General features: G+C 37.3%; 1 protein-coding gene across 2 annotated transcripts in view; it reads right to left on the minus strand.

The window, feature by feature from the left end:
* The window catches only part of CASP8AP2 (caspase 8 associated protein 2), a 38,955-nt gene that overhangs the window by 2,369 nt on the left and 20,286 nt on the right, over positions 1-16,300 (minus strand). For both annotated transcript variants that reach the window (XM_036065151.2, XM_078054996.1), the window contains exons 4-9: positions 15,598-15,698; positions 14,971-15,045; positions 13,482-13,597; positions 6,716-8,928; positions 2,706-5,832; positions 431-530 (exon numbers count right to left, since the gene is read on the minus strand). In XM_036065151.2, the coding sequence (XP_035921044.1) occupies positions 431-530; positions 2,706-5,832; positions 6,716-8,928; positions 13,482-13,597; positions 14,971-15,045; positions 15,598-15,698 (5,732 nt within the window). The remainder of the gene's footprint in view (positions 1-430; positions 531-2,705; positions 5,833-6,715; positions 8,929-13,481; positions 13,598-14,970; positions 15,046-15,597; positions 15,699-16,300) is intronic.

Below are 16,300 nucleotides of genomic sequence, written 5' to 3' on the forward strand. Positions count from 1 at the left end.
GGAAAAATGAAATATCTTCATATTAAAGGTGATTACGAGTTTAATTTTTTAATACTGAACTTTCTTAAACAAGCAAACATCATTACAGAACAGCTTGAAATCAATTAGGTAAACGGTAAGACAATATGAAAAAAATTAGGATTGTTCCAAACTTCTTCCACAATCACCAAATCTTTATTTTCTTTATTTCCTTAAGTAATCTCTATGCCCAAAGCGAAGCTCAAACTCACAACCTGGAGATTAAGAGTCACATGCTCTACTGACTGAACCAGCCAGGTGCCCCTTACTAAGTTTTTAACAGTCCTACATAAAGAACCATACTGTTAAAGAAGTTAGCTAGTAAATATCTATGTATTTTAAACATGATAAAAATTAAATCTATAGTAGCAACACTTGTAAAACTATAGAGATGTAAAAATTGGGTAGTTACCTGATACGGATTTTTATTCAACTTGGCAGCTAAGTAAGAAAATGTTTTCAATGATGGCCCTCTTTTTTGACACTCCAATAAAATTTCCCGGTCATCATTTCTGAAGAGAGAAAAATGTTATTTAGCCTTTGTAGATTAGAGCCAAAAGGTAAAAAAATTCCACTGCCTTAATGTCTACCAATAGGAGGTGACATTTTTATTAAAACCCACAGAAAAAAGAAAAAAATGTATATACCAAAATATGGACAATGATTATCTCTGAGAAGTATTATCGATGATTTTAATCTTTGAGCTCACAGGTATTTCCCAAAATTTTCTACAACAAGCTCATTTATTTTTCTAATGACAAAATTAATTTTTTTTTAAATTCTACCTTTAATTGTAGAGTACTTTTAAAATCAGGGCCGAAACACAATCATAGTCTTTTATTTTCTTAAGATTTTTATTTATTTATTTATTTGTCAGAGAGAGGGACAGGGAACACAAGCAGGGGGAGCTGCAGGCAGGGGGAGAAGCAGGCTCCCCGCTGAGCAAGGAGCCCGATGTGGCACTCGAATCCCAGTACTCTGGGATCATGACCTGAGCTGAAGGCAGACGCTTAACCGACTGAGCCACCCAGGCGTCCCACATGATCATAGTCTTAATAAGCAGAACCAAAAGTAAAATGGAATCCAGATCTTCTCATTCCCAAACTTCTGGTTTTCTACATGGTCTGAACCAGTGTGTGTTGTTATACTCTCTGAGATTCTATTCTGCCATCTGTAAATTACCTGGAATGAAGGCATGGAAGACTGTAGTATTAAACAAAACTGGTCACCAGGCAGTAGCTACCGAGAGCCCCCAGACCTCTGAGCACATCTGGGGCCTGAGGCTAAGAGCATAAGCAAAGGGACAATTTCTGGAGACTTGAGCTAAGCTCAAGGTGACAAGGGAGAGAGGATGTGGGGTTCTCAATACGCTAGGGAGCCAGGCACTCCAGGTGTTCCCAACACCAGCTGTTCCCCAAATGTGCATGTGCCCAAACTGCACTTTAGAGGCTGGTGGTGTTCTGTGGTAGCTAGTGCTTTCGGTTAAAATCAACAAATCTCTTTTTTAAAAAATAAAATAAAATACAATAAAATTAAACTATTAAAATAATATAATAAAACTGGTCACCAATTTCAATATGACTGAGCTTCCCTCATTATGCATGCTAGTTAAGTCTGGGGAGCAATGAAACTCTAGTCCAATGGTTCACAACTGCGCTTACATTTATGTCTGAAATGGGATCTTTAAATCTGCATTTCTTAAAAAGTTCACATAAAAATCAAAAGTACAACCTATTGAAACTTTTTTCCCCAAACTCCTAGTTTAGGGGAAAACACAAATTACAAATCCTCACACTTTCTACCCTGTTTCACCACTTGTCATTCTTCCTTTCTAAAATGTGGTTATGGGGGGCACCTGAGTTGCTCAGTCGGCTAAGTGTATGCCTCTGGCTCAGGTCATGATCCCAGGGTCCTGGGATGGAGCCCTGCTTCGGGCTCCTTGCTCAGCCGGGAGCCTGCTTCTCCCTCTCCCTGCCACTCCCACTGCTTGTGCGCTCTCTGTCAAATAAATAAAATCTTAAAAAGTAAATAAATAAAATGTGGTTATACTGGGGCACCTGGGTGGTTCCGCATTTTGAGCATCTGGCTTGATTTCGGCTCTGGTCATAGTCTCGGGGTCGTGGGATCAAGCCCGGCATCCGGCTCTGCGCTCAATGCAGAGTCTGCTTGTCCCTCTCCCTCTGCTCGTCCCCGTACTCATGCTCGCTCTTTTTCAAATAAATAAAATCTTTTTTTAAAAAAATAAAATAAAATGTGGTTATACCAGTTCCTTACAAATCAAAGAATTTTTAATTGAAAAAGTGAAGTTAAAAAAAAAAACAAAAAACAGGGGCACCCAGGTGGCTCAGTCGGTTAAGCGACCGACTCTTGATCTCAGCTCAGGTCTTGATCCGTGGTCGTGAATTCAAGCCCCGAACTGAGCTCCAACTGGGTGTGGAGCCTGCTTTAAAAAAAAAAGTGGAAACTTACGTCCATGGTGCTAATGCACACTCCTGCTTAAGAGCCACTGCTCTAGATCATTCTACACTACAGCTGGACTATACAATGCATCTTCTACCAACTTTGGCCACTTTTGAAGTAAGTCATCACTTGCCTTATTTTAGGATGGGATAAAACTATGATGACATGACAGAACAGATGTCTGGCCTGTCAAAATTTCCTGGTGATTTAAGTCTCAAGATTCTTACCTTGTCCATAAAACTATAATTTCTCCCTTCTTTTTAATAACATTCTTTGCAGAAAGGCTTATAGGAGAAGTGGCAGATGCTGCTGATGGATCCTTAATCCCTGGGCTTGATGATGAGGGGTCTTTGGTCACTGCAGGGTCCTTTTTCTTACTGGCTTCCTTTTGGTGAGCTTCACCATTCTCACCAGAATCTTGGGTAATTTTCTTGGTCTTTTCCCTACTGCTTAAGTCTGTTTCCTTTCTCTGTTTTTTATGAGAATGATTTAGATCAGAAAGGTTTTTTCTCTTTTTAGGAGCATTATCCAAAGACCCAGGCAACACTGAGCCATCAGAATTTGATGTCAGCTCTGACTTTAAATTATCCTTTTTTACTTCGCATGAACTGGGAGGTTCCGAGGTCAAATCGATATAGGTTTCCTCAACAATGCTTTCCAAAGGCCTGTCGGCCATTTGCACCTTTTCTTCCTTACAGTTATCTTCATCTACACATATCACCTGACACTCCAAGCGTTCAACAGCTAAAGCAGGACAGTTCCCTTCACTTTTACTCTCACTTGAAACATCTTGTGTCAAATCAATAAAAGCATCTACAGTATCAGGCTGCATATTATCTAATATTTGAGCACTCTGATCCAGATTGCCTTCAGAACATCCCAACTGATCAATATTTAAAACTGTTACTTCTATGAATTCCCCCAAGTTTTTGGTCTCAGTGACTGGATCTTTTGTGAGGTCTATATATGTGTTTGGAAGATGAGCCTCGACAGAATGTGAAATTTCCTCCATTGGAGGCAACTCTTCAATGCTTTCAGGTACTTTTGGTTCCCATACTTGATGCAACTTGAAACATTCATCAGTCACTTCATTACTATGACCCACTTTACCTGAAGCATCTTTAAGAAATTCATATATATCGGGAACCTGTGTTTGTATCATACAGTCCTGTTCTTCATGAGCTGATTTACTGCTATCAACATTGTTGTTGGAATTTAATTCCTCCGCAGATTTAAAAACTCCATTCTGACATGAAACATATTCTTTCTCTGCTGCTTTATCAGCTTCCTTTTCCACTCCAGGCAAAGATGCCAATGACTCATCAGCCACCGTATTCTGTTTAAGATTAGGGGAGGTAGATGGTGCTGCACGCCGTATTTTCACAATGAAATGATCATTGGACTTTTCCATTATGACAGCATGCATGGGTAGGTTGGGGTGGTACTGAAAGCCTGGAGCAACAGACCGACTTGTCCATGATGAAGAACAACTTGATTTGCTGCTTGAATTATCAGACTCCAGGGCTAAATGAATATCTTGTTCAGATGCATCCTCTTCCTCAAGTAAGGCATCCTCACTAAAATGGGCACTAATAACTTCTTCGGGAGTTGAACTAGACAAAACTTCAGGCTTTAGGAAACTGAGATGACCATCTGACTTCAGAGGTGATGGCACTGTTAAAGAGACTGCTAGATCTTCCAGAAGTATGGAGGAAATGCAGGGCTTGCTCTTTTCTGAACTACATACATTATCTTTACTCAAAGCTATATTCGTGGACACTTCAAACATACAACTTTCATCCAACACATCAGGATGAACTGGCAACGAAAGCCCTGAAGACAGAGAAGGACCTTTCTCGGATGATAATAATGACCAATTATCATCACTAATCATTTTAGGACATGGAGAAACCACCCCTGAAACTAGCTCGTCAGTTGTACAAGCTGGTATAGATTCACACTTAAGACTCTCCAGCAGCTGTTTTTCTGGGGTCTTTAACTCCCACTCACTTTTTTCATTACAATTAACGCTATTATCCAAAAGATCAGAACCCTGTAACAAACTTTTAAATATTTCACCCATCTGGGCATCACTCACTAAATTAAAAGTAAGGCTTGAGGCTTGCTGTTCAGTAAGAATCTCGAAACTGCGTTCTGGCTTCAAAGCTGCATGCTGGGATGTTTGTGCATCCTCCATGGCGTTGCCTTCAATTTTCCCTGGCTTTGGGGTGCTGGGACGGTTTGGTTCCAATGAGTGTTCTTCAGATTGAGAGTTCTTAATATTATCAAAGCAAGTGTTACTTTTTTTAATGTCACGCTTTACTGTGTTAATATTGAAATTATTTTGGTCTTGATGTTTTTCCTCAGATTTTTTACATCCTAGTAAAGACTTACAATTAACAGAATCTTCTGATTTGGGGGATTTCTCTTTCAGCATTTCTTCACTAGAGCAGTCCACATTCTCCTTCTGACCATTTGAATATTGTGCTTTTTCTTTATTTATCTTTTCACGTTTTCCTTCATCACTGTCACTGCCAAAGTTTATGGAATCACAAAACTTTACTAAGATTTTCTTCAGCTTTGCAAACAAATAATCCAGCTGTTCATCTACAAATTTCCACAATTTTTTTTTCATATCTGGTAGCTGTTGTTCAAATAAACGATCCACAATGCCATTCTTCTTAACTTGCTTAAGCTTAGATTCTATAACATCACAGAGATTATTCTGTAAAGTAGTCATTGACTTTGAGATTTTGGATAAGTCAAGGTGTTTAATTAATGATGTAAAACTCAAAACTGCTGACTCGATAATTCTATGAAATTGTATTAATGAAAATTTTACCTTAAATTTCATATAATTTTTCCTTACATGTTTTCTTATCACTCGTAACATGTGCATAATCTCTCGTACAGAAGAGGGTGCAGCAATAATCGGAACTATTTTTTCCAGGCTGGAGGTACTCATTGTCTTGTCTTTCTTCTCTGTTTTTGAAGATCTGCTAGATTCACTTCGTCTTTTATTCCATTTGCTTTTAGTCTGATGGATTTTTATAGAAGATGTTTTTCTACTGTCTTTACCCAAATGTATAGTACTTTTCCTACTTCCTGGGCTAGTTTTTGTGTTCTGCACTTCAGTAGAAGTTCTAGGTATAACACTTATTTCAAAACTTTTTTGTGGTTTAGATTTTTCACTGTCACTTATAATTTCTCCTTCTTCTAATTCATCTAAAGATGAGTTCTTATGAGAGTCTGCATCTGTAAATTTGTCAGATTTGCAAACTGGCTTTTGATTTTCCTTATTGAGATCAGACTTGCTCTTGGACGTAGACTGAGCTGAATTTGGTGGAAATATATCTGTGGAAGAGAAAAGTATATTATAGTCACATGACTAGAGTCTTAATCATTTGGTATTTCCATACTAAATATAATAAAAAGTTAAATACTGAGGCAATTCATTTTTTTTTTAAAGTAGGCTCCACGCTTAGTGTGGAGCCCAATGCAGGGCTTGAACTCACAACCCTGAGATCAAGACCTAAGCTGAGATCAAGAATCAGATGCTTACTTGACTGAGCCCCTCAGGCACCCCCAATTCATTATTTTAACAGCTTTTTTTAGTAGAACGTTAATGCCTAATACTTAATCATGTCATGTCTTTACTGGTCTCAGTTGGTGCTCAGTGATGATGTAGTTTGGTCATTGGAATAACCATCAACCAATTCTTTGGGTATCTTTACTTCATGTTAGCAGCATCACCTACTCTACACCATTTGAGGATGACTTTTGAACAAAAATGTGAAAACAAGCAAAGAGTATTTGAAACAATCTGTCCTACCACTCCTTTTGTAAAAATAAGAATTATCTAAATTTAGATTAAAGGCTCAATGTACATTTCTAATTAACAACGGGGGTCTGAATAATATGTTAATTATGTTATCAAAAAAGAAAAAGCACTGGGACACCTGGGTGGCTCAGTCGGTTAAGCATCTGCCTTCAGCTCAGGTCATGATCCCAGGGTCCTGGGATCGAGTCCTGCATCAGGCTCCTTGCTCAGAAAGGAGCTTGCTTCTCCTTCTGCCTGCTACTCCCCCTGCTTGTGCTCAGTCTTTCTTTCTCTCTAATAAATAAATAAAATCTTTAAAAAAAAGAGAGAGAGAGAGAAAAGAAAAGGCACTAATTCTTCTTGCTTATGTATTCTGCATTCTCACAAAAAGTTATAGAACATAATATAAACCATTACCTTTATGACTGTTATTACATAATGGAACTTGAGATGGGCTTTCCAATCTAAGAACTTTTGCTACAGGTCTCACTGGACTATTCAGAGGACTGATGGCTTCTGGGATAGGCTTCAGGTGATTAAGGTCAATGCTCAGAACTGAATTCTCATCATCATTATATACTGAGTTTGTTTCACTGATTTCCATTCTGCTGTCCATTAACTCAGTCTGCTGAAGTGAAGATTCTAGCGTCTCTTTAGGTGAGCAAGGCTCCAAATGACAAGACTTACTTTCAACCAGTGGTGTATCTACAAGAGAAGGCTCAAATTTGGGGTTACCATCTTCTGAAAGGACTACTGGCAAAATGCCAGTTTCTTCAACTGAAGGCTGCAAAATGCTGTCATTGGATTTAGCTACTTCTGTTGAAAAAGCCTCCTTCATTCCCATACCTTCAGAAACACAAGGATTTAAATCATCTTTTTTTTTGGTATCCAATTCCAAGCCAAAGTTTTGAGAAACATTTGTTTGTAATATGTCCATTACTACAGGAACTGCTGTCCTGGTATCATTAGTGGTTTCTTCTATTTCTGTTGATGATGGAAACAAGGATTCTGTTTGTTCCATTTCCACAGGTGCTGAGAAGGAAGTCTCTTTACAACAAATGGGCACATCACAATCCACAGTATTCTCAACAGATTTAACTAACAAACTATTTTCTTCCTCCATTTTCCTTTCTGGATTACTGGTCCTGACTTCAGCTATAGCTGCAAGAGCAACCTTTGGTTCCGACAACTTTGATTCCGTTTCCTCTGTGGTATGTTCATTGACAGAGGAAACACAGGTCACTGTTGTCGCCTGCACCAAGCACTCCAAATCACATATGCCACTGGATTTGGGGATATTGGTTATTTTATGGTGGTTATCCTGAGAAACAGGCTGCTTTTTAGCAGGAGAAAGAGTTAAGTTCAATTTTTCCATAAAACTCAACTTTAAGTCTTTATTTTTTGTTTCATTTGGACCACTGTCAGCTTTAATTACAAGCTCTTTATTATCTGCTCCTTGAGAAACACCATTGTTAGAGACTTCACCTTTATCACTTTTTGGCTCATTCTGTCTCTTTAAATCAGTAGTGGTTTTCTTTGTTTCTTTGTTAGTCTTCTGCAAATGTTCTGTAGGTGTTCTTTTTTCATTTCTTATATGCCTACTTTCTTCTTTGCTTTCTCGTTCTCTTTTCCTCTTATCTTCAGTTCTATGCCGTTCTGCTTTTAAAGGTGTATTTTCCCATTGGTGCACAGCATCAACTTCCTTGGAGTCAATGTGTTTATGAGTTCTACTGGATGAAAGAAAGGATGGACATCTTCCTTCTTGAAAACTATGATTACTTACACCTCTATCTCTTTTACAATCTTCCCTTCCTCTTCTCTCTTCTAGATGGTATTTACTTGAATTATGAGAAGATTTTATTTCATTCTTGGAATGAGGAAGTGATGCCCGTTCAGATCTTCTCCAATGATCCTGGTCTTTTACTACGGATTTAGGTTTTTGATCAGCTTTTCTTTCTTCTTTGTCTTGTGACTTAAGTTCTTTTCTATTTGTATTTTGTGATCTTTCACTTTGTCTTTCTAGTTTTTTGTCACTTTGAGAGTCAACTCGAGTATATGACCTTTCTCTAAAGGTCTCTTTCTCCCAAGAAGAGCTAATGCGTTCATTTTTATAATCCAAATCTGTGTTACTTTTAAACTTTGAATTTTTGCTTTCAGCCTTTGGTTCACCTTTACCATATTTCTCAGGACGTCCTTGTAGCCTTTGACTAGCCTCTATGTTCCTTGGTTCACCATCACAACTAGTATTTAAGTCTTTCCGTATTCTATCGGTTCCTCTGCTATATTGGCTATGTCTAATATCTTTCCTTCCTCTTCTATTATCCTCATTTGAGATACTCTCACCAACCTGATAATGGGAACGTGACCAAATGCCATTGGTGCAGTGTTTTTCGATAGATGGAGACAAATACAAAGTGCTCTTTTTTTCACAATGTGATTTTCCTTCCTTTTCGGGATTTGGCAGTGAAGTGCTATGATGTACATCTTTAGAAACATCACTTTTCACTCTGAGATCAGTCTTTGAACAATCATCCAAATGGGAAGATCTGGATTTAAGATCTTTCATTTTAACTAAATCTGCTGTCCTTGCAGTTTTGTGATTATTGCGAAAATGTGAGAACTCTGACAATCTATTAAGAAATAGAAATTAACAATAAAAACCAAAGTTAATTGCTTTTTAATAATCCAGATTTTAACCACATGCAAAACACTTTAAAATTCAGGGCCCACATACTGGCAAAACTAGTTTTATTTCATATAAAGACGTGAGTGATGCTTACCAGCTTCCAACTAAATGGGCCTGTTTTCAAAACAAGCAACTCTCTTCCATTTGCTTTGCTCAAAGTCTGGAGGACCTCTCCATTCTATCCCAGCACTTAGCAATGTCTTCCAGACTTCCCTCACCACAGGCAGACAACTCCCAAACTAACCATAGATTCATTTCTTTTAGAACAAGTGACATTATTTTCTTGCCCTCACTGATTCTAGTGCAACTAAAACAGAAGGAAAAGTAAAACATTGCCAGACAACACAGATAATCATAGAGTTCGATGTAGCTCTCTACCCCAGTCTTCTGTTTCACATACAATTCCACAGTAAACCAAAGCATCAACAGCCATCTTAAAGTGGCACATAGTATGCAAAAAATAAAGAGGAATATAGAGTTGTGATTCTTTCTTAGGGGAATGGCATGTACTTTTTGTTTAACAACAACAAAAGCCTAAGTCTTAAGGTTTTATATTAGTGTTTCAAAAAACTGGCAGTTTTCCTGATAATAAAACGTAAATAGCTCATTTTAGTTCTTTGTATACTTTAAAAGTCCATCTTCCTGAACTTCCGTAACTTCCCTGAATCTCCATAAATTTATTCCTAATTAGTACTAAATGTGTAGAGAACACCAAAGCTTAAAAGACTCAGGAATAAGGGGAGATTTTTATAAAACAAAAGAGGACATGGGTGACATACAACCTAAAACAATGGCTCTTGTTATGGGCTAAATTATGCCCCACACCCACTCAAATTCGTATATTGAAGTCCTAACTCCCAGTATCTCAGTGTGCCTTTATTTGAGGACAGGGTCTTTATAAAGGCAATCGAGTTAAAGAGAGGTCACTAGGGTGGGGCCTAATCCACTATAACTAGAATCCCTATAAAAAAGGGAAATTTGGACACAGAGATATGTGTAGAAGGAAGACAATAGGAAGAGACAGAAAGAAAGCGACCATTTACAAGCCAAGGAAAGAGGCCTGGAACAGATCCTTCCACCACATAGCTCCCAGAAGGAATCAATCCTGCTAACACCTTGATCTTGGACTTCTAACCTCCAGGACTATGAAACAATAAATTTAAATAACAATATTTATTAAGCTACCCAGTTTGTGGTAGTTTGTTACAGCAGCCTTAGAAACTAATACAGATCTTAACTCAAAAAACAATTAGAAGATACCTTCAACTGGGGAAAGATGAACATAAAAAGCACTAACCATAAAAGAAAAAAATCTGACAAACTAAACATCACTAAAATTAAAAACTTCTGGGCAACCCTCTTGGGTCTCCTCCCTCCTCGGGAGCTTTGTATTATCACTTCGCTATCACTCCATAAATCTTGCTTTGCTGCCCACCAAAAAAATAATTAATTAAATTAAATTAAAAACTTCTATTCCTCACAAGACACAATAAAGAGTGATAGACAAGCCACAGAATGGCAGATGTTCACAATAAATTTACCCAACGAAGAACTCATATTCGACAAAGGACATATGTGTAATGTATGTCATACTTATCAAACCTATAAACTATTAAACTGTAAGCTCCTAAAAGATAGCTCTAACCCACAGAGCTTGTAATACATATTTAGTATAGCTCCTTACTAGATAAAATGCTATCAAAAGTTTTATTTTAAGGGATACCCAGCTGGCTCAGTCAGAAGAACATGCGACTCTTGATCTCGTGGTCATGAATTTGAGCCCCACGTTGGGTATAGAAATTACTTAAATAAACTTTTTAAAGAAAAGTTTTCTTTTAAAATAAACCTTCACATAATATACTTTCCAAAATTTATACTCTTAAATTTTCACATTATATTTTTTCTATTAAACATGAGGTTTCAACCAAATGGTAAACACTTACCATTAGAATACCAAATATAGGTCACAATTAAAAAGTGAAAATATTTGGCAGAATATTTATTAGATAATGTATAACCACATCAATCAATCTAATGACACAACTCTCATTTATTCACCCAGTTTCTCTTTCCACCCTGTTCAAACATCACACCCCTCCTGTAAAAGATTCAAATATGTATAAAATTTCCCCAATATCTCAGGAAGCAATCTTATACTAGTTGGACTGATGTGATTTAAGTTAGTAAACACACACAGCCACCTTCATTTTCAAGAGGCCTAAAGTGCTTTATGATGCCATACAGTCCACACTTAAGATTACCTTCTCTCACTCATCAATCATTTATTGACTGTCTGCCATGTGCTAGACTCTGAGCCAGGTGCTTGATAAAATGGTGAAGATCCACAGACATGGTCCCTACTCCATGAAGCTTATAGTTCAGTGAAAAGATAGATACTAAACAGACCTGTACCTCTGAAACAAATAATACATTATATGTTAAAAAAAAAAAGAAAAGATAGTAAGGAAGGGAAAAATTTAGGGAGGGAAATCGGAGGGGGAGACGAACCGTGAGAGACTGTGGACTCTGAGAAACAAACTGAGGGTTCTAGAGGGGAGGGGGGTGGGGGGATGGGTTAGCCTGGTGATGGGTATTAAAGACGGCACATATTAAATGGCGCACTGGGTGTTATATGCAAACAATGAATCATGGAACACTACATCAAAAACTAAGGATGTAATGTATGGTGATTAACATAACATAATAAAATAAAATAAAAAACAAAAAGATAGTTCTAGCCCAGAGAGCATGTAACACAGAGATAACATGGAGATAAGAAAAAGATACTAAACAAGTAATCCCATTAATCATTTTAAAAACTCTTAAATATACATGAAGCCACAAAAGAGAAATCTGACCTAGTCAGGGATAATAAACTAATACCCCTGTGAAAAGGATGTTTATGCTGAGACCCGAAGATGAGTTGGTTTTTAGCAGGTGGAGAGGAGCCTTCCAGGCAGTGGAAACAGTCTATGCAAAGGCAGAGTTCATGATACATTCAAGGAACCAAAAGAATGCCAGAGACATACCAGAGCTATGACACCTAGGACAAAGGTAAATGCTGAAGGCAAGGCCTGAAAAGCAGTTTAGGACCATATTGTGAAGAGTGGGGTAACTCTATGATAGTGAGATGTTCAGACTCGTGCTTTAAAAAATGTCCTGTCTGGGGGCACCTGGGTGGCTCAGTAGGTTAAGCATCTGACTCTTAATTTCAGCTCAGGTCATCATCTCAGGATTGTGAGACTGAGCCCCACGTCAGGCTCCGCACCCAGCAGGAAGCATGCTTAAGATTCTCTTCCTCTCCCTTCGCCCCGCCCTCCCATCCTCTTTCCCTCTCTAAAAAATAAAATAAAATAAATTTTAAAAAATAAAAAATAAAAAGTGTCCTGTCTGTGGCTTTAATACTAAGAAGAGACAAACCAGAGGCTGGAAAGAGCAAGAATGGATGCAGAGATACCAGCACAAAGACTACTGATCAGTGAGAGGTGATAGGTAACAACGATGGTAGAAATGGAGAGAAATGAATAATTTGAGAGATTATGAAGACATAAAAATCAACAGGACATGGTAATGAATTTAGATCTGAGGGGTGATTAGAGAGGTAAGTGTCAATGACTTCTAGGCACAGTGATTATGTGGCCCAGTTTGCCAAGTAATCTCACTGCAGTTATTAATAGCACTCGCTTCTACTCTCAAAAGGGTCCTGGTGTGGGCAATAAACTAAATGGCCATTCTACACCTAGGTCTCTGGCTTGCACCAGCTGAATAAATGATGGAGAATCCACTGAGCTGGGAAACATGGAAGAGATTTGATCATAAATTCCATTTTGGATGAGGTAATTTTGAAAACTGTACAGATGTGAAGTAGTTATCTCCATATAAATTGAACTGACCTCATATGAGTGAGACTACCTCATACAAAAATACTGATAGAGAAAGGAAAAAACATAGGTTTAAGCTTTGAAGAACTCCAACCTAGCAAAGTATGGAAGAATAAACCTCAAGTTAGGAAGAAAACTAAGAATCATGAAAGCCAAAGCAAGAGTCTATTTCAAGAAAAGAAGGGCAAGTATGTCAAATAGTGTGTGAGGGCAAGTTAAAATCAGAAGTCAAAACTATTTGATGGACTTAATGGCAGTCACCGTTGACCAAAATGACAGCTGTTTTGGTGTACCAGTGGAGGCAGAAATCAGTGTGAAATGTAGTCAAGTGTGAATACAAACAGAAAATGAAGACAGCAAGTTTAGATAACTGCTTTGGAGGTCTGGCTGTGGAAGGCAAGGAGAGAGAGAGAGAGAGAGAGAGAGAGAGAGAGAGAGAGAGAGAGAGAGAGAGATAAGAAATTCCCTGGGGAATACTGCCCCAACCAAAATTTTAAAGACAGAGAGAACTTTACTAAAATGCACCATTTTCCTATCTTTCCACTCAAAAGTTTAACATATTCCACATATCAACACCCATGTGATTTATAAACAGATCCACACCCTTCAATTGTACCTTTGGTGAAGATTATTTATTTCTTCATCTTTGCGATTTATTTCCACTCTAGCGGTTTTGATAAGTGCTGAAATATTCTTCTTAAGAGATTGGTTTTCATTTTTTAAGCTGAAATTCTAAACACCATAAAATATATTTAAAGTACATACAGAAATAAAGTATATGTCTATAGGATTATTAAACTTACATAATACAGCTAATGATTACTGAATGCTCTAACTACATGCCAGGCATCACACTTTTTATCTTGTGTAATTCTCAAAAAAGTCCTATGAGAAGAACTATTATGCTCATTTACAGCAGAGATTCAAAGATGATTGGCACCAGAGCAAGGCCAGTTCAAGTGAAACTACTTAAAACAGGAATCAAAATGAAAAGGCAATAAAAAGTTCAACAAAGGGACGCCTGGGTGGCTCAGTCGGTTGGGTGTCTGCTTTCGGCTCAGGTCGTGATCCCAGGGTCCTGGGATCGAGTCCCACATCGGGCTCCCTGCTAAGCGGGGATCCTGCTTCTCCCTCGGCCTGGCCCTCCCCCTGCTTGTGCTCTCTCTCTGGCAAATAAATAAATAAAATCTTTAAAAAAAACAAACAAAAAACTTCAATAAAAAGACAAGAAGAAAGTTCTGCCTGGGTCATTGTCTTGAAAATTGAAAATAAAAATAAAACTTTATATTTAACATCTTAGGTTTAACTTGCAACAATGTACTAATTCTCAGATGAACAAAGAATGAATTTATTAGTATTAACCGGTTCTTTGGGGGAAAGGGAAACAGAGAGAAACAACTTTACAAAAAAAATAAAATAAAAATCAGAACAAGACATGACATCCTGTATTCTGTAGCATGCTCACAAAAAAAGTCACTCTTACAAAAATTGTGAAGGCATCATTTTCCCCCAACAGCCATTCTAAATCTTTGCTCCTCAAACCATTCTGTTTTAGGGCGCCTGGGTGGCTCAGTTGGTTAAGCGACTGCCTTCGGCTCAGGTCATGATCCTGGAGTCCCGGGATCGAGTCCCACATCGGGCTCCCTGCTCGGCAGGGAGTCTGCTTCTCCCTCTGACCCTCCTCCCTCTCATGCTCTCTGTCTCTCATTCTCTCTCTCACAAATAAACAAAATCTTAAAAAAAAAAAAAAACCATTCTCTTTTAAACCAACTGATATCATCTCCACTAATTTTCTATTATTTAACTGTTAATTAGTCTAACAGATCTTTATGTCAATGTCATTTAACAAATCAATCCATTTTCTTATATCAATTTCCTTGACACAGGAAATAATGCACATTTTGCCAGATTTGCTATTTCATTTAACACTAAAAAAAGAGTTTCCTCATAAACTGCCAACACTTTAGCATCTTAATTTCTAACAAAAACAATTTATTACATTTTGACTTACAAATAAGGCAAAAGGCCCTAGGGCCTCAGTACAGTTTCTCTTTCACTGACTGGCAGTAAAAACAAAAAGGCAAAACCATTCACTGTAATCCTACCTGTGTCTGTATTTCCTTAAACTTTTTCATCAGCTCTTTCATTTGCAGCTGACATTTACCATATTCTACTTGCAACTGTAAGATATAAAAAGATTAACTTAAGCATCGTTCTAAATTATTTTCTTAGCTTAAGTGACACTTCAGAATATTTTAAAATTTAGAAAATCCATCCACTATGAAGGAGAGACAAGGTCTATTTCTACCAACAGATATTTAGTAAAATTACTAGTTCTAAAAATTGTCCCAACCAAAACTTACTCTGTTTAGTTTCACATTCAATCCAGACCTTAAAATTCAAGGTAGAAAGAAATTTGTCTGAATTAAGTCTTGGGACATTTTAAAACTTAGTACAAATCATGAAAAGATAAAATGTTTTATCATACTGATTGCCTACTGAGGTTTTATATATTCAGACACTTAAATTTAATCAAGCAAAATTATAACTAAATTTAGACAAGCATTCAGAAAAAATTGTTTTAAAAAGCAGATCTGAAGGCAGAGACTAACTTAAATATTCTTTTAGACTAAGAGCTACATCTTAAACACAGAATGTTTAATAGTAAGCTGATGTCTGAACTTCAGAAGCTACAAAAGGTAAAATAACTCCTTAATTCTGACAAACCATACATCATTATATGTTGCCTCCTTTGCAGTTCCTTCTTCAGTCAGGATTTCTTCATATAAATCCAAACAATTTCGGGATGGCACACACAATTTGGAAGCATTGTCTAAAACAAACAAACAAAAAGCTCTTAAATTAAAACATGTACTTTCTGATTGAATCCTATCAAAATTCCAATGTCATTTTTCACAGAAATAGAAACAACAATCCTACAATTCATATGAAACCACAAAAGACAGCAAATAGACAAAGCTATCTTGAAAAAGAGACCAAAGCTGGAGGCACCACATCTCCTGATTTCAAACTAAAATACAAAGCTATAGTAATCAAAACTGTATGCTACTGGCATAAAAACAGACACACATATCAGTGAAACAGAAGAGAGAGCCCAAAAACATATATGGTCAATTAATTTACGACAGAGGAGCCAATAATATACAATGTGGAATGGATAAGCTCTTTCAATAAATGGTGTTAGGAAAACTGAACCCCAACTTACTCCATATACAAAAATCAACTCAAAATGGATTAAAGACTTAAATGTGAGACCCAAAACTATAAACTCTCAGGAAAAAAAAAAAAACAAGGGTAAGCTTCTAGGTATTAGTCTTGGCAAAGATTTTCTGAATCTGACACCAAAAGCAAGGGAAACAAAAGCAAAAATACACAAGTAGGACTACATCAAATTAAAAATCTTCAGCACAGGGG

This window comes from Halichoerus grypus, chromosome 9 (assembly GCF_964656455.1).
Source record: "Halichoerus grypus chromosome 9, mHalGry1.hap1.1, whole genome shotgun sequence".
Lineage (NCBI taxonomy): Eukaryota > Metazoa > Chordata > Mammalia > Carnivora > Phocidae > Halichoerus > Halichoerus grypus.